The sequence below is a fragment of the Salmo salar genome, chromosome ssa23, assembly GCF_905237065.1.
Source record: "Salmo salar chromosome ssa23, Ssal_v3.1, whole genome shotgun sequence".
Classification (NCBI taxonomy): Eukaryota; Metazoa; Chordata; class Actinopteri; order Salmoniformes; family Salmonidae; genus Salmo; species Salmo salar.
Window position 1 is genome coordinate 51,100,952 of NC_059464.1, and position 18,251 is coordinate 51,119,202.

The following is an 18,251-nucleotide window of genomic DNA, read 5'->3' on the forward strand; positions in this document are numbered from 1 at the left end:
TCCAACTCGGGAACTCTGGCATCTTTCTAGAGCTCAGAATTTCCGACCTGAAGATCACTGATGTCATTTTATTTATTTATTTCACCTTTATTTAACCAGGTAGGCTAGTTGAGAACAAGTTTTCATTTACAACTGCGACCTGGCCAAGATAAAGCAAAGCAGTTCGACAACATACAAAAACACAGAGTTACACATGGAGTAAAACAAACATACAGTCAATAATACAGTAGAAAAATAAGTCTATATACAATGTGAGCAAATGAGGTGAGATAAGGGAGGTAAAGGCAATAAATAGGCCATGGTGGCAAAGTAAATACAATATAGCAAGTAAAACACTGGAATGGTAGATTTGTAGTGGAAGAAAGTGCAAAGTAGAAATAGAAATAATGGGGTGCAAAGGAGCAAAATAAATAAATACAGTAGGGGAAGAGGGTAGTTGTTTGTGCTAAATTATAGATGGGCTATGATCAGGTGCAGTGATCTGTGAGCTGCTCTGACAGCTGGTGCTTAAAGCTAGTGAGGGAGATAAGTGTTTCCAGTTTCAGAGATCATGATTTGACCACGTATTTTTCTGAGTTCCCAGTTGTGTTGAATGCACCAATATGCCACGATTTTGCCATCTCAGACAAAATGTCCATGTCGTGGGGAAATTCAGGCCGTACGTAAACAATTGTTGGAGGTCTTGGCTGGTTCAGTGTGACAGGGTCTGCTGGTTCAGTGAGACAGGGTCTAGGTCTGCTGGTTCAGTACCACTATGTCTTGGCTCCTCGTTCAGTGAGACAGGGTCTTGGCTCCTCGTTCAGTGAGACAGGGTCTAGGTCTGCTGGTTCAGTACCACTATATCTTGGCTCCTCGTTCAGTGAGACAGGGTCTGGTGTATAGTTGCTGGTTCAGTACCACTATGTCTTGGCTCCTCGTTCAGTGAGACAGGGTCTTGGCTCCTCGTTCAGTGAGACAGGGTCTTGGCTCCTCGTTCAGTGAGACAGGGTCCAGGTCTGCTGGTTCAGTACCACTACGTCTCCTCGTTCAGTGAGACAGGGTCCAGGTCTGCTGGTTCAGTACCACTACGTCTTGGCTGGTTTTACGTGTGTATGATTGTTAATAATATGATAATGTATTTCTCATGTCTTCATCTGTTGTATGTTTTTCCTTGAAAAAAAATAATTACAATTTTTGAAACGAACTAATGTTTTTTTTATTTTTATACAATTGACCCTAATTTGATTAAGGTTGTGATGTAGAACTACAAGTCCCATGTGCCATTGGGCTCGCTATGTAATTCTGCTGCAGGTCGACCAAGCATGTTCACTCTGTTGGTGTGTTGATGTCAATTCCCCTCGCTGTTTCTGGGAGCAGCACACAGGTAAAACAATAAATATTCCTTAGAAACATTGTTCATTGATAATAAACTGGGAAACATCATTTTATAATTGTATAGCATGTCCAACACCAACGTGTGTAAGTTAGTGGTGTGCTTCAAATATCGTACCTCGCTATGTAATTTAGTGACCGCACTACGACGTTATATAACTTGTTGTTTGGTAACATCCATGTGCCTGTTAGCTCATGTCCATTCATGCATGTTAGCAGTAACTTTTGTATATAGCTTTGCATGCAAGTTACCCGTAAATTAGTTCTCGCCTGTTACAAATTGCAAGACATGTCAACACTGTTAATTGTAAAAACTGTGAAAGTTAGCTACCTAGTTAACTAACTAACGTTACATCACAGATACATCGACTTTGATTACATAGTTGATCCGCCCATAGTGCGTGTAGAAACGGATTCCTGTTCTCTATCTGGTCCCCTTGTCCTTCTCTATCTGCCCCCCCACCCCCCCCTTGTTCTTCTCTGTTTCTCTATCTGTCCTTCTCTATCTGGCCCTATGTCCCCCTCTCTACCCCCCCCCTTTCCCTCTCGATTTGTCCCGTTTCTGTCTCTGCCCCTGTCTCTCTGTGTCTCTTTTCCCTCTCCTACCTCTGTCTCCCTCTATCCCCTGTCCCTCTCCATTTGTCCCTCTCTCTCTGTCCCTCTCTCTCTGTCCCCCTTTCCCTCTCAATCTGTCCCGTTTCTGTCTCTGCCCCTGTCTCTCTCTCTCTCTCTGTCCCGCTGTGTCTCCTTTCCCTCTCCTACCCCTGTCCCCCTCTATCCCCTGTCCCTCTCCATTTGTCCCTCTCTCTCTGTCCCCCTCTATCCCCTGTCCCTCTCCATTTGTCCCTCTCTCTCTGTCCCCCTCTATCCCCTGTCCCTCTCCATTTGTCCCTCTCTCTCTGTCCCCCTCTATCCCCTGTCCCTCTCCATTTGTCCCTCTCTCTCTATCCCTTCTTCAGAACCACAGCCATGCCTGAGGGTCCAGAGTTACACTTGGCCAGTCTGTTTGTCAACAGGATGTGTGAAGGGGTGGTCTTCACCGGCCCAGTAGAAAAATCAGAGGTCAGTAAGAACCCCGAGGTCTCCTTCTCCTGCCCGGCTTACACCATCGTCGCCACCTCCAGAGGCAAGGAGGTCCGCCTCACTCTAACCCCCCAGAAGAGTGACTCTACCCTGGGGAGATGCAGGCGGTAGGTAACCTAGAAGTTAGAGGCGGAATAATCGCCACAAGGTTACTGGTTCAAGGTTACTGGGTTTTTTTTTGTGGTGGTGAACCAAAAATACAAAGTTACTTTGAAAGATGGACAATTTAAGTACAATTGTATTATATTGTCAGGGTGAAGGCAGGTCAGACCATCCAGGTCGGGACCATGGACATCGTCTTCCGTTTCGGGATGTCTGGATTCTTCCGTTTCACCACGGAGGCGGAGCTTCCTAAACATTCCCACCTGCGGTTCTACACCAATGAGAAGCCCCGTAGGGTACTGAGCTTTGTGGACACACGCCGTTTTGGCAGCTGGCAACCCGACGGGACCTGGCAACCCAACCGAGGGCCCTGTATCATGTTTGAGTACCTGAGCTTCAGGTGGCTACAGATCCCTTGGGATTAGATACTATTAGAATAACAACAGGGCTACAGATCCCTTGGGATTAGATACTATTAGAACAACAGGGCTACAGATCCCTTGGGATTAGCTACTATTAGAATAACAACAGGGCTACAGATCCCTTGGGATTAGATACTATTAGAATAACAACAGGGCTACAGATCCCTTGGGATTAGATACTATTAGAATAACAACAGGGCTACAGATCCCTTGGGATTAGATACTATTAGAATAACAACAGGGCTACAGATCCCTTGGGATTAGATACTATTAGAATAACAACAGGGCTACAGATCCCTTGGGATTAGATACTATTAGAATAACAACAGGGCTACAGATCCCTTGGGATTAGATACTATTAGAATAACAACAGGGCTACAGATCCCTTGGGATTAGATACTATTAGAATAACAACAGGGCTACAGATCCCTTGGGATTAGATACTATTAGAATAACAACAGGGCTACAGATCCCTTGGGATTAGATACTATTAGAACAACAGGGGTATAGTGCGAAACATCAACATTAAACCGTCTTCTCTAAATCACCTGTTCTTGTTTAATCCTCCCACCATCAGTTCAGATGGTAATCCAAGGTTTCAGGGTTCAGATGGCGACCCAAGGTTTCAGGGTTCAGATGGCGACCCACGGTTTCAGGGTTCAGATGGCGACCCAAGGTTTCAGGGTTCAGATGGCGACCCAAGGTTTCAGGGTTCAGATGGCGACCCAAGGTTTCAGGGTTCAGATGGCGACCCAAGGTTTCAGGGGTTCAGATGGCGACCCAAGGTTTCAGGGTTCAGATGGCGACCCAAGGTTTCAGGGTTCAGATGGCGACCCAAGGTTTCAGGGTTCAGATGGCGACCCAAGGTTTCAGGGTTCAGATGGCGACCCAAGGTTTCAGGGTTCAGATGGCGACCCACGGTTTCAGGGTTCAGATGGCGACCCAAGGTTTCAGGGTTCAGATGGCGACCCAAGGTTTCAGGGTTCAGATGGCGACCCACGGTTTCAGGGTTCAGATGGCGACCCAAGGTTTCAGGGTTCAGATGGCGACCCACGGTTTCAGGGTTCAGATGGCGACCCAAGGTTTCAGGGTTCAGATGGCGACCCAAGGTTTCAGGGTTCAGATGGCGACCCAAGGTTTCAGGGTTCAGATGGCGACCCAAGGTTTCAGGGGTTCAGATGGCGACCCAAGGTTTCAGGGTTCAGATGGCGACCCAAGGTTTCAGGGTTCAGATGGCGACCCAAGGTTTCAGGGTTCAGATGGCGACCCAAGGTTTCAGGGTTCAGATGGCGACCCAAGGTTTCAGGGTTCAGATGGCGACCCAAGGTTTCAGGGTTCAGATGGCGACCCAAGGTTTCAGGGTTCAGATGGCGACCCAAGGTTTCAGGGTTCAGATGGCGACCCAAGGTTTCAGGGTTCAGATGGCGACCCAAGGTTTCAGGGTTCAGATGGCGACCCAAGGTCTCAGGGTTCAGATGGCGACCCAAGGTTTCAGGGTTCAGATGGCGATCCAAGGTTTCAGGGTTCAGATGGCGACCCAAGGTTTCAGGGTTCAGATGGCGACCCAAGGTTTCAGGGTTCAGATGGCGACCCAAGGTTTCAGGGTTCAGATGGCGACCCAAGGTTTCAGGGATCAGATGGCGACCCAAGGTTTCAGGGTTCAGATGGCGACCCAAGGTTTCAGGGTTCAGATGGCGACCCAAGGTTTCAGGGGTTCAGATGGCGACCCAAGGTTTCAGGGTTCAGATGGCGACCCAAGGTTTCAGGGTTCAGATGGCGACCCAAGGTTTCAGGGTTCAGATGGCGACCCAAGGTTTCAGGGTTCAGATGGCGACCCAAGGTTTCAGGGTTCAGATGGCGACCCAAGGTCTCAGGGTTCAGATGGCGACCCAAGGTCTCAGGGTTCAGATGGCGACCCAAGGTCTCAGGGTTCAGATGGCGACCCAAGGTTTCAGGGTTCAGATGGCGACCCAAGGTTTCAGGGTTCAGATGGCGACCCAAGGTTTCAGGGTTCAGATGGCGACCCAAGGTCTCAGGGTTCAGATGGCGACCCAAGGTCTCAGGGTTCAGATGGCGACCCAAGGTCTCAGGGTTCAGATGGCGACCCAAGGTCTCAGGGTTCAGATGGCGACCCAAGGTCTCAGGGTTCAGATGGCGACCCAAGGTCTCAGGGTTCAGATGGCGACCCAAGGTCTCAGGGTTCAGATGGCGACCCAAGGTCTCAGGGTTCAGATGGCGACCCAAGGTCTCAGGGTTCAGATGGCGACCCAAGGTCTCAGGGTTCAGATGGCGATCCAAGGTTTCAGGGTTCAGATGGCGACCCAAGGTCTCAGGGTTCAGATGGCGACCCAAGGTTTCAGGGTTCAGATGGCGACCCAAGGTTTCAGGGTTCAGATGGCGACCCAAGGTTTCAGGGTTCAGATGGCGACCCAAGGTTTCAGGGTTCAGATGGCGACCCAAGGTTTCAGGGTTCAGATGGCGACCCAAGGTTTCAGGGTTCAGATGGCGACCCAAGGTTTCAGGGTTCAGATGGCGACCCAAGGTTTCAGGGTTCAGATGGCGACCCAAGGTTTCAGGGTTCAGATGGCGACCCAAGGTTTCAGGGTTCAGATGGCGACCCAAGGTTTCAGGGTTCAGATGGCGACCCAAGGTTTCAGGGTTCAGATGGCGACCCAAGGTTTCAGGGTTCAGATGGCGACCCAAGGTTTCAGGGTTCAGATGGCGACCCAAGGTTTCAGGGTTCAGATGGCGACCCAAGGTTTCAGGGTTCAGATGGCGACCCAAGGTTTCAGGGTTCAGATGGCGACCCAAGGTTTCAGGGTTCAGATGGCGACCCAAGGTTTCAGGGTTCAGATGGCGACCCACGGTTTCAGGGTTCAGATGGCGACCCACGGTTTCAGGGTTCAGATGGCGACCCAAGGTTTCAGGGTTCAGATGGCGACCCAAGGTTTCAGGGTTCAGATGGCGACCCAAGGTTTCAGGGTTCAGATGGCGACCCACGGTTTCAGGGTTCAGATGGCGACCCAAGGTTTCAGGGTTCAGATGGCGACCCAAGGTTTCAGGGTTCAGATGGCGACCCAAGGTTTCAGGGTTCAGATGGCGACCCAAGGTTTCAGGGTTCAGATGGCGACCCAAGGTTTCAGGGTTCAGATGGCGACCCAAGGTTTCAGGGTTCAGATGGCGACCCAAGGTTTCAGGGTTCAGATGGCGACCCAAGGTTTCAGGGTTCAGATGGCGACCCAAGGTTTCAGGGTTCAGATGGCGATCCAAGGTTTCAGGGTTCAGATGGCGACCCAAGGTTTCAGGGTTCAGATGGCGACCCAAGGTTTCAGGGTTCAGATGGCGATCCAAGGTTTCAGGGATCAGATGGCGACCCAAGGTTTCAGGGTTCAGATGGCGACCCAAGGTTTCAGGGTTCAGATGGCGATCCAAGGTTTCAGGGTTCAGATGGCGACCCAAGGTCTCAGGGTTCAGATGGCGACCCAAGGTTTCAGGGTTCAGATGGCGACCCAAGGTCTCAGGGTTCAGATGGCGACCCAAGGTCTCAGGGTTCAGATGGCGACCCAAGGTTTCAGGGTTCAGATGGCGACCCAAGGTTTCAGGGTTCAGATGGCGACCCAAGGTTTCAGGGTTCAGATGGCGACCCAAGGTTTCAGGGTTCAGATGGCGACCCAAGGTTTCAGGGTTCAGATGGCGACCCAAGGTCTCAGGGTTCAGATGGCGACCCAAGGTCTCAGGGGTTCAGATGGCGACCCAAGGTCTCAGGGGTTCAGATGGCGACCCAAGGTCTCAGGGTTCAGATGGCGACCCAAGGTCTCAGGGTTCAGATGGCGACCCAAGGTCTCAGGGTTCAGATGGCGACCCAAGGTCTCAGGGGTTCAGATGGCGACCCAAGGTCTCAGGGTTCAGATGGCGACCCAAGGTTTCAGGGTTCAGATGGCGACCCAAGGTTTCAGGGGTTCAGATGGCGACCCAAGGTCTCAGGGTTCAGATGGCGACCCAAGGTCTCAGGGTTCAGATGGCGACCCAAGGTCTCAGGGTTCAGATGGCGACCCAAGGTCTCAGGGTTCAGATGGCGACCCAAGGTCTCAGGGTTCAGATGGCGACCCAAGGTCTCAGGGTTCAGATGGTACATTTCGTAGAGGATGTGACTATATGACCCACTGTTCTACATTGCTGTACATCGTTTCTGTTCCAGGGAGAATGTCTTGTCCCACATGTCCGACAGAGCGTTCGACCGGCCAATCTGTGAGGCCCTGTTGAACCAGAAGTACTTTAACGGCGTTGGCAACTACCTGAGAGCAGAGATCCTCTTTAGGTGACCCACATCAATCACACTACCCCAACGTCTATGTTAACACGGGATTTAGACTATGATATCGTTTTACTATTAGAACCATGTGTTGTCAGCTATTGTGAGTCAAAAACAAATCTACCAACACCATTGTTGTATACAAGCACATTTTCCAGCTAGGACATTTCTTTCCTTCTCTGATGAATTGTAAAATTCACTAGAATTCTTCGTCCTTATCTTGTGAGAAACAGACCTTCTTTTGATATGAGCGTTAATTAAGATTACTCTTTCTTTTGTTCTATTAGATTAAACATCCCTCCCTTTGTGAAGGCTCGGACGGTTCTGGAAGGACTTCAAACACATCTGTCTGACGAGGACCGGAAGTCGGTTGTTAAAGTGGAGGTCACAGACACTGAGGTCACAGACAAGGTCAAAGAGGAGGTCACAGACAGAGAAGTGAGAGGGCAGGCCAGGCTCACTGACCATTGCATGCTTCACTCCCTGGCTCTTTCCTAATTCCGTTGTGTCTTCTATACTTCCCTCGCTTTTCATTGAAGGAGAAGATCCCAAGGCAAAGAACCCTTTACTACACAGTCTAGCTGATAGCATGCTACGTATAGCATGCTACGTATAGCTGATAGCATGCTACGTATAGCATGCTACGTATAGCTGATAGCATGCTACGTATAGCTGATAGCATGCTACGTATAGCTGATAGCATAGCTGGTAGCATGCTACGTATATCTGATAGCATGCCACGTATAGCTGATAGCATGCTACGTATAGCTGATAGCATGCTACGTATAGCTGATAGCATGCTACGAATAGCAGGTAGCATGCTACGTATAGCTGATAGCATAGCTGGTAGCATGCTACGTATAGCTGATAGCATGCCACGTATAGCTGATAGCATGCTACGTATAGCTGGTATAGCTGATGGCGGTATAGCTGATGGCATGCTGTTCCGCGGTATAGCTGATAGCATGCTGTTCCGCGGTATAGCTGATGGCGCGCTGCTCCGCGGTATAGCTGATGGCGCGCTGCTCCGCGGTATAGCTGATGGCGCGCTGCTCCGCGGTATAGCTGATGGCGCGCTGTTCCGCGGTATAGCTGATAGCGGTATAGCTGATAGCGGTATAGCTGATAGCATGCTGTTACGCGGTAGTCTTTCTGTTATTTATATTCAACTAACTACTGTTTCCTGTGTTGATCAGATCTCAGACAGAGCTGCTGTGAAGGAGGATGAGAGTGAGACTCCTGACCTGCTCAGTCTCTGTCACACAGTACCTCTTGAGGTCATCAAGTTAGGTACAGTAATATACACAGTTTTCCATTTAACTATCGAGTTGTGTGCAGTATCGCTCCGCTGTTTTCTCCATTATAATTTCGCTGTTGTGAAGTTGAGTGCAATATCACTGCCGGCTGTGTTATAACTGAACTGGAATAATCTCTCATAAAAAATTACCTAAACTGGCTTGTTATAAACCCACCTATTTACAAGTCTCAATTTCCTGACAGACACACGCCCACTAGACATTTTTTACGTGACCACCAACCCAGTAACGTTATGAATCAACAGCTCTTGGACAAAAGAAAAGAGATTGCTAATGTAGAAGTCATAGTGACCTCAAGTTTACTGTAATTTCCTTTGTATTTCCTGTTCTGACATCTATTGTTTCAGCTCCATGCTTCCTTCCCACAGCAGGGATTATGAACTGGATTCAGCCCACGGGATCTTTATTGTTGCGGTTTTATAGCTTAATGTCATGTTATTTCACAGACAGTTTGCTGTTTTTAATGTCCTTTTAAGAAGTCACCAGTGCTTACCGCCACGGCTAATAAGATTCCTAGAGGAAATACTGGCACATTCCCTCTGTATGATGACTTTTATTAGGTGTTGTAAAGCTTACGCTTCCTCGCTGTTTAATGTTGGTTGGTTCGTGATATACAGTTAAAGAACAAGAAGCCTCCCCAATTCACCGCTTTATTGACAACGTTTTAATCAGAAACGGGTCTTCGTCAGGTCAAACACACCGAGTGTTCACATCCCAAAATATACACATTTCACCTCACATGACGCATGGTGGATGGCGAAAACAATGTTTATCTGTAATAATTTGATACCAATGAGATGGGCATATATATATATATTAATATAAACTCAGCAAAAAAAGAAACGTCCCTTTTTCAGGACCCTGTCTTTCAAAGATAATTTGTAAAAATCCAAATAACTTCACAGATCTTCATTGTAAAGGGTTTAAACACTGTTTTCACAGTTAGGACACTAAAGAGGCCTTTCTACTGACTCTGAAAAACACCAAAATAAAGATGCCCATGGTCCCTGCTCATCTGCGTGAACGTGCCTTAGGCACGCTGCAAGGAGGCATGAGGACTGCAGATGTGGCCAGGGTAATAAATTGCAATGTCCGTACTGTGAGACACCTAAGACAGCGCTACAGGGAGACAGGACAGACAGCTGATCGTCCTCGCAGTGGCAGACCACGTGTAACACCTGCACAGGATCGGTACATCCGAACATCACACCTGCGGGACAGGTACAGGATGGCAACAACAACTGCCCGAGTTACACCAGGAAAGCACAATCCCTCCATCAGTGCTCAGACTGTCCGCAATAAGCTGAGAGAGGCTGGACTGAGGGCTTGTAGGCCTGTTGTAAGGCAGGTCCTCACCAGACATCAGGGGGCCTTATTGTTCTATACTAGTATTCTTCATTAGCCCAGCACCTATTTGTTTTTAAGGATGTGCGTATAACCACAAACTCTTTTCTATAGAAGACAATGTTTCAAAGCCTTACTCATTTCCTGTCTTTTAGAAGTTCCATTCAGGATATTCTTCTATTTCTAGGATCCCTTCCCTGTATGACTGTTTTCAGGTGGTAACGGTTACAACCCAGAGAGAATAAGGCTATATTTTATTCATGGGTTTACGACCCAGAGAGAATAAGGTCTATATTTTATTCATGGGTTACGACCCAGAGAGAATAAGGTCTATATTTTATTCATGGGTTACGACCCAGAGAGAATAAGGTCTATATTTTATTCATGGGTTACGACCCAGAGAGAATAAGGTCTATATTTTATTCATGGGTTACGACCCAGAGAGAATAAGGTCTATATTTTATTCATGGTTTACGACCCAGAGAGAATAAGGTCTATATTTTATTCATGGGTTACGACCCAGAGAGAGTAAGGCTATATTTTATTCATGGTTTACGACCCAGAGAGAGTAAGGCTATATTTTATTCATGGTTTACGACCCAGAGAGAGTAAGGCTATATTTTATTCATGGTTTACGACCCAGAGAGAATAAGGCTATATTTTATTCATGTATTGTGATCAGGTGGTAAAGGTTACGACCCAGAGAAAATGGACTACACTGGCTTTAAATCGTGGCTCCAGTGTTACTTTGTGGACGGGATGAAGTCCATAAGAGATCACAACGGCAGGACTATGTGGTTCAAGGTGAGCGCACACACACACACACACACACGCGTCTGCCTTTTAGACAGCTCATGTAATGATTGTTTTGTCTGGTTTCAGGGAGACCCAGGTCCCATGGCTCCTAAAGGTGAGGCAGTAGCAGAGCCTAAAACAAGCCCAACAGTCTCACGGTATAGAATGAATTAGTAATACCAGTCAAATTCATTGGCTTGATGGCCTCTTCTCATCCTCTAGATGCCAAATCTCCCAAAGCAAAGATGACCGTGAAGAAAGAGGATGACCATGATTATACAGGGGGAAAAAAGGTGAGTTGTGATTGTTTCTCCAGCTACTTTAACTGTACGGTAAAAAAAACACATGAGCACGCCTCCCATCTCATCCCTCATCAGGTAAAGAAGGCCCGCTCGGAGAGCACGATGAAGCCAAAATACAGAAAGGAAACGGTGCAGAAAAAGGAAGTCCCTCGGAGACGAACAGGAAGGAGGAAGTGAAAGTAAACACGCCTCAGCACAGACCAGTGCTGGAGTTGATAAGCTGTAAAGCTTTTTGATAATTTGTCTTTCAACATTGCCTGCATCGTGTGATTTTTTGTAATGATTTGGAATCCCTCCGTGTTCCAGCCCCACAAACGTGGAGTGGGACCAGGAACCGAGCCAGACAGACAGTAGAAGAATATTGTCAATTTTCATGGCAGGAGACAGAAATGTGTATTTTCAATTCAGAAGCTGCCAAGTAGAACAAGCAAGTAGCTGTAGGCATAGAGCTATTACTGAACGGGAAAATTTTTTAAAAAACAAACTGTCCTATGCAAGAGAAATCCCCTTTTTTTGTACCATGTAATAAACGTTTGATATAATTTTAGTCTGCTTGCTTTGAGTGCTGTTTGATGCAAAGGAATATTGAGAGCTGTTTTTAAAGGAATATAAATCCTTCATTTATTTACTTATTTCAACAACATCCCCCGAAAAAAAAAATGCATGGGGTCACCTCTTAAAATTACATGCAGCTTAAACACTACATTAAACGTGTTACAAATCAGCTGTAACTGTCATGCTTTTTAAATGTGACATAACTGACACACCTTCATAAAGGATTTATAGCCGTTCATGCGTTTTGGTACAGCATTGCCAGGATATTGGGTTCGATTCCCGGGACCACCCATGCGTAAACATTCTATTCATGCATGACTAAGTCGCTTTGGATAAAAGCGCGTGCTGAAACGTTTCTAGAAAAGCCCAACCTCTTTTCCTCTTTGGTGTACGGCCAATTTTGGACCTGACCTCAACTTCCCCCACAATGCTGTGCTTCAGGTTGACACTAAAGTGCAGAACATGTTGGTAGGGCGTTTAAAAAATAAATAAAAAAAGTGATTTAAATTTTGAACAAACGCTGTTTTTTCCACAAATTCTGTTTTCTTTGGACATGTATTCCATATACAGTGATTTGCATTGGGGGCATTTATATGACCTAGGAAATAAATATTAAAACCCTCAAGGATCACACATTTTCTCCTAAAATGGCATACCCAAATCTGACTGCCTGTAGCTCATGACCTGAAGCAAGGATATGCATATTCTTGATACCATTTGAAAGGAAACACTTTGAAGTTTGTGGAAATGTGAAGTTAATGTAGGAGAATATAACACATTAGATCTGGTAAGAGATAAATGCAAAGAACCAATCATGCTTTACTCCCCCCCCCATCTTTGAAATGCTAGAGAGGCCAATATTTGATTTAGGAACTTGGTGCAATTTTGATTTTGGCCACTAGATGGCAGCAATGAATGTGCAAAGTTTTAGACTGATCCAATGAACCATTGCATTTCTGTTAAATGTTGTATCAAGACCTCCCAAATGTCCCTAATTGGTTTATTAATACATTTTCAAGTTCATAGCTGTGCACTCTCCTCAAACAATTGTAAATTGGACAGTGCAGTTAGATTAACAAGAATTTAAGCTTTCTGGCAATATCAGATATGTCTATGTCCTGGGAAATGTTCTTGTTATTTACGACCTCATGCTAATCAAATTAGCCTACGTTAGCTCAACCATCGATCCAGTAGAGGTTAATGCAAATGTCACTGAAATATGAACAAATGTGAATCATTGTAAATGTTTAGACTTTGGAAGTATTTTTTGTTAGTGTTGCTGATCATGTGATAGGTTTACAAATCAAATGCCCACTGGACCGCGAAAAACAAGTTAACCTTTATTATAATTTAGATTTGTTTGTTTTGTTAGATTACATACTGTAGCTACCTCAACCAATGTCTGTAATTTCACAACAATTGCTAAGCTAGGTGGCTCAGCTAAATACACATCCACCTAGATACAGCCACGTCTCATAGTCACGTCATGAGATTTGTAAACGAAAGAGGAGTATAATAATATGAATTGAAAGGAGTGTCCCCATCTCCCCATTTAGAGTTCCTGGTGCAGCACAGACCTTATCGAGATGGTGGGACAAAGGCATTTTCTAACAGACCTGTTAACTTTCTTTGTTGTTACTTTTAAGTTTGGAACCAACATGCAGTACCCTCCAGCAGGAAGAGAGGCAAGAACCATTGGTCCACCAGCTCAGGGGACAAGCTACACTATTCACAGCCATGTCTAATGTTCAATGTAATTACATTGCTGGACTATATGAAACTTAATGTATTTGTAATGTTTTAAAAATATACAAATAAAAGGAAATGTATGGTTTAAACATGTCTTTAATGTTTATTTGTTTTAACTGTTAGTGATAATTCCCTTAGTTTACATCATTAAGCCGTTATGAATGACCAAAAAGGTGTCTGACTTTAAATTATGTAGAGCATCATGCGATAGTCTTTATAGATGTCTTATGAATGACCGAAGGAGTCTCTCTTCAAACTAAGTGTTACAGGACACGACAATGAATAGGGTATTAACGTCCTGCTGATTTATGAAGGTTCTGATGATCCACAGGTTACTGAAGAGAGGTATTTACATGGGTTGATGGACCTGCAAATCTTACGTGTGTGTGTGTGTGTGTGTGTGTGTGTGTGTGTGTGTGTGTGTGTGTGTGTGTGTGTGTGTGTGTGTGTGTGTGTGTGTGTGTGTGTGTGTGTGTGTGTGTGTGTGTGTGTGGAGTAGTTCAACATGAGATTGCCGCTCCAGGTATTACTCTTCTGTTCCCATGGAGACCAGCACAACATGTCACCCTTTATATAAAGCACATGGTTACAATGGTAGCAACATTGGAGTGGATGTGTTAAAGACCTGACTGGGCCCAGTACCATGTGGTATGGATAGTTGTTGTTGTTTGTGTACTGAGGAACATGTAACTTGGTTCTAGAAGAAAGACTCTTTCAATTTCTTAACCTGTCAAGGTATAGGGGGCAGTATTTTCACTTTTGGATGAAAAGCGTGCCCAGAGTAAACGGCCTAATACTCGGGCCCAGAGTCAAATATTTGCATATTATTATTAGTTTTGGATAGAAAACACTCTGAAGTTTCCAAAACTGTTTGAATGATGTCTGTAGGTATAACAGAACTCATATGGCAGGCAAAACCCTGAGAAAAATACAACCGGGAAATTTGTAATTTGTAACACACAGTGACTTAGGGTTCATTTTGCACTTCCTAAGGCTTCCACTAGATGTCAACAGTCTTTAGAAAGTTGTTTGAGGCTTTTGCGGTAAACACAGAGCGAACAATGGAAGTAGGTGACCCAGAAAATTACATGGGTTTCTGACGCTCGTTCACGTGAGGAGGTAGCTGTATTCCAAAACGTTTTTCAAGACATTGCAATCATCCGGTTGGAATATTATTGAAGTTCTAATTGAAAAAGGCCCTAAAGATTGATGCTATACAACGTTTGACATGTTTGAACGAACGTAAATATAACTTTTTTTAAACTTTTCGTCGTGACATTTTCCGTGCGCTTCCTACACTTGGAGTAGCTAACTGAACGCGCAAACAACAAGGAGACATTTCAACATAAATTATGGACTTTATCGAACAAAACAACATTTATTGTGGACCTGGGATTCCTGGAAGTGCCTTCTGATGAAGATCATCAAAGGTAAGTGAATATTTCTAATGCTATTTATGATTTTAGATGAATCCAAAATGGCGGGTATCTGTATTGCCTGATGTTTTTTTCTGAGCGCAGTACTCAGATTATTGCAAAGTGTGCTTTCCTCGTGAAGTTATTTTGAAATCTGTCAAAGCGGTTGCATTCAGGAGATGTTAATCTATAATTCTTTGAATAACAGTTGAATATTTTATCAACGTTTATAATGAGTATTTTTGTAAATTGATGTGCCCTTTCACTGGCAGTTTTGGGGGAAATACATTTTCTGAACGTCACGCGCCAATGTAAAATGGGGGTTTTGGATATAAATATGAACTTGATAGAACAAAAAATGCATGTATTGTGTAACATAATGTCCTAGGAGTGTCATCTGATGAAGATTATCAAAGGTTAGTGCATAATTTTAGCTGGTTTTCTGCTTTTGGTGACGCCTGTTCTTGCATTGAAAATGGCTGTGTGTAATTTTTTGTCTATGTACTGTCCTAACATAATCTAACTTTATGCTTTCGCCGTAAAGCCTTTTTGAAATCGGACAATGTGGTTGGAATAATGAGATGTTTATCTTTAAAATGGTGTAAAATAGTTGTATGTTTGAGAAATCTGAATTATGACATTTTGTTGTTTTCGAATTTGGCGCTCTGATTTTTCACTGGCTGTCGAATAATGTGTACCGGGGACGGGACGGTAGTGTCCCACGTAGCCCAGAGAAGTTTTAAGGTTAGGGGCTTTCATCAAGGTTAGGGGCTTTCATCAAGGTTAGGGGCTTTCATCAAGGTTAGGGGCTTTCATCAAGGTTAGCGGCTTTCATCAAGGTTAGGGGCTTTCATCAAGGTTAGCGGCTTTCATCAAGGTTAGTGTTTCTTTATGTTGGGGGCTTTCATCAAGGTGTTTCTATAGGTTAGGGGGCTTTCATCAAGGTGTTTCCGTAGGTTAGGGGCTTTCATCAAGGTGTTTCCGTAGGTTAGGGGGCTTTCATCAAGGTGTTTCCGTAGGTTAGGGGGCTTTCATCAAGGTGTTTCCGTAGGTTAGGGGCTTTCATCAAGGTGTTTCCGTAGGTTAGGGGGCTTTCATCAAGGTGTTTCCGTAGGTTAGGGGCTTTCATCAAGGTGTCTCCATAGGTTGGGGGCTTTCATCAAGGTGTTTCCGTAGGTTAGGGGCTTTCATCAAGGTGTTTCCGTAGGTTAGGGGGCTTTCATCAAGGTGTTTCTGTAGGTTAGGGGCTTTCATCAAGGTGTTTCCGTAGGTTAGGGGCTTTCATCAAGGTGTTTCTATAGGTTAGGGGCTTTCATCAAGGTGTTTCCGTAGGTTAGGGGCTTTCATCAAGGTGTTTCCGTAGGTTAGGGGCTTTCATCAAGGTGTTTCCGTAGGTTAGGGGCTTTCATCAAGGTGTTTCCGTAGGTTAGGGGCTTTCATCAAGGTGTTTCCGTAGGTTAGGGGCTTTCATCAAGGTGTTTCCGTAGGTTAGGGGCTTTCATCAAGGTGTCTCCATAGGTTGGGGGCTTTCATCAAGGTGTTTCCGTAGGTTAGGGGCTTTCATCAAGGTGTTTCCGTAGGTTAGGGGGCTTTCATCAAGGTGTTTCTGTAGGTTAGGGGCTTTCATCAAGGTGTTTCCGTAGGTTAGGGGGCTTTCATCAAGGTGTTTCTATAGGTTAGGGGCTTTCATCAAGGTGTTTCTATAGGTTAGGGGCTTTCATCAAGGTGTTTCCGTAGGTTAGGGGCTTTCATCAAGGTGTTTCTATAGGTTAGGGGCTTTCATCAAGGTGTTTCTATAGGTTAGGGGCTTTCATCAAGGTGTTTCTATAGGTTAGGGGCTTTCATCAAGGTGTTTCTATAGGTTAGGGGCTTTCATCAAGGTGTTTCTATAGGTTAGGGGCTTTCATCAAGGTGTTTCTATAGGTTAGGGGCTTTCATCAAGGTGTTTCCGTGAGGTTAGGGGCTTTCATCAAGGTGTTTCTATAGGTTAGGGGGCTTTCATCAAGGTGTTTCTATAGGTTAGGGGGCTTTCATCAAGGTGTTTCCGTAGGTTAGGGGGCTTTCATCAAGGTGTTTCTATAGGTTAGGGGCTTTCATCAAGGTGTTTCTATAGGTTAGGGGCTTTCATCAAGGTGTTTCTATAGGTTAGGGGCTTTCATCAAGGTGTTTCTATAGGTTAGGGGCTTTCATCAAGGTGTTTCCGTAGGTTAGGGGCTTTCATCAAGGTGTTTCTATAGGTTAGGGGCTTTCATCAAGGTGTTTCTATAGGTTAGGGGCTTTCATCAAGGTGTTTCTATAGGTTAGGGGGCTTTCATCAAGGTGTTTCTATAGGTTAGGGGGCTTTCATCAAGGTGTTTCTATAGGTTAGGGGGCTTTCATCAAGGTGTTTCTATAGGTTAGGGGGCTTTCATCAAGGTGTTTCTATAGGTTAGGGGGCTTTCATCAAGGTGTTTCCGTAGGTTAGGGGGCTTTCATCAAGGTGTTTCTTGGTGTCACGTCGTCTCCAGCCTATTGAACACACGTCACATATATAAGCCTGGGATATCAACCAATCAGAGTTAGTCTTAGTGGGAAGAGACCTTACTGAGTAAAGTATTTGCAATCATCACTAGTAACAGTCAAAAAGTCATTATGGCTAAAACCAGACTCATAACATCACTTTAGAGAACAAAACGTCAGCCTTTATAAAGCACGTTTTTTAATCATATTCCACAGTGGGCGATGACACATTTGACATTGCTGATTTTCAGTTATGCCACATTTATAAAGCATGACATAGCATCTATAACTATGTAACACATTTATGCAGTGCTTATGAAGGCATCGTGAAGCCTTTATAAGCCGAACGTAATTTACAAGGGACAAATTACATTCAGACCAGCACCCAAACCATTTTACTTCAGGTACAGTAGAAGGGACACAATCTGAAAGGGATTGAAGCTGATTGAGATTCCGGAAGCTGTGATTGGTGCAGGGCGAGAGGGATCCACTCGCTCCAGTAGATCACAGCTGAGGAGAGGACGAATGAGAAGATGGGGGGGGGTTGAGTGGTTAAAAACAACAGCAGGGTGTAGCTACTTGAAAGTTACACAAACATGAAGACGCCTCAGTGAAGGTAACTGTCGTACTCACTGCCAAGCCTCTGTGATGGGGAAGCAGGAAGTGAGGTACGCAGTGGCACTGCTGCCATGTGACTCATACAGACGTACTACCAGAGCATCCTTCCTGTCCTCAGCCTGTCGGTGAGAGAAAAAAGGACCGATGGGAGTTTATTTTTCGAATTAAAATACATCGGAAATGTCATCGGAAATGTCACGATAGAAACAGTCAGGAAATACAACAAATCAGCAACGGAACAAGCAATTCATACCCCCCCCAATTCAATCCCCCCAATTCAATCCCCCCCAATTAAACCCCCCCAATTCATACCCCCCCAATTCAATCCCCCCCCCCAATTCAAGCCCCCCCAATTAAACCCCCCCCAA

General features: G+C 45.3%; 2 protein-coding genes across 5 annotated transcripts in view; one reads left to right on the forward strand and one right to left on the reverse strand.

Annotated features, from left to right (window-relative positions):
• The first annotated feature begins 1,248 nt into the window (after positions 1–1,248).
• Positions 1,249–11,594, forward strand: neil1 (nei-like DNA glycosylase 1). Of its 4 annotated transcripts, none has more exons than XM_014170437.2 (10): positions 1,249–1,363; positions 2,331–2,561; positions 2,708–2,956; positions 7,177–7,296; positions 7,578–7,728; positions 8,487–8,580; positions 10,633–10,754; positions 10,833–10,860; positions 10,968–11,038; positions 11,123–11,594. In XM_014170437.2, exons 2-10 carry the CDS (start codon positions 2,341–2,343, stop codon positions 11,222–11,224), a joined length of 1,158 nt encoding a protein of 385 aa, XP_014025912.1. In that variant the 5' UTR covers positions 1,249–1,363; positions 2,331–2,340; the 3' UTR covers positions 11,225–11,594. The 4 variants fall into 4 exon arrangements, with proteins under 4 accessions (XP_014025912.1, XP_014025914.1, XP_014025913.1 ...); XM_014170436.2 differs by having other exon boundaries at positions 1,262–1,363; positions 2,339–2,561; XM_014170439.2 differs by lacking the exon at positions 2,708–2,956.
• Positions 11,595–17,441: 5,847 nt separating this feature from the next.
• The window catches only part of man2c1 (mannosidase, alpha, class 2C, member 1), an 88,342-nt gene continuing 87,532 nt past the window's right edge, over positions 17,442–18,251 (reverse strand). Inside the window, exons 25-26 of the mRNA XM_045706460.1 lie at positions 17,899–18,002; positions 17,442–17,775 (exon numbers count right to left, since the gene is read on the reverse strand). Coding sequence (XP_045562416.1) covers positions 17,661–17,775; positions 17,899–18,002 — 219 coding nt within the window. The 3' untranslated portion in view covers positions 17,442–17,660. The remainder of the gene's footprint in view (positions 17,776–17,898; positions 18,003–18,251) is intronic.

Coding starts and splice junctions, on each gene's coding strand:
- neil1 (XM_014170437.2), top strand. CDS start 2,341: ATGCCTGAGGGTCCAGAGTTACACTTGGCCAGTCTGTTTGTCAACAGG. Junction 7,297..7,577: donor AGAGCAGAGATCCTCTTTAG/GTGACCCACATC, acceptor TTGTTCTATTAG/ATTAAACATCCCTCCCTTTG. Junction 8,581..10,632: donor TCTTGAGGTCATCAAGTTAG/GTACAGTAATAT, acceptor TATTGTGATCAG/GTGGTAAAGGTTACGACCCA.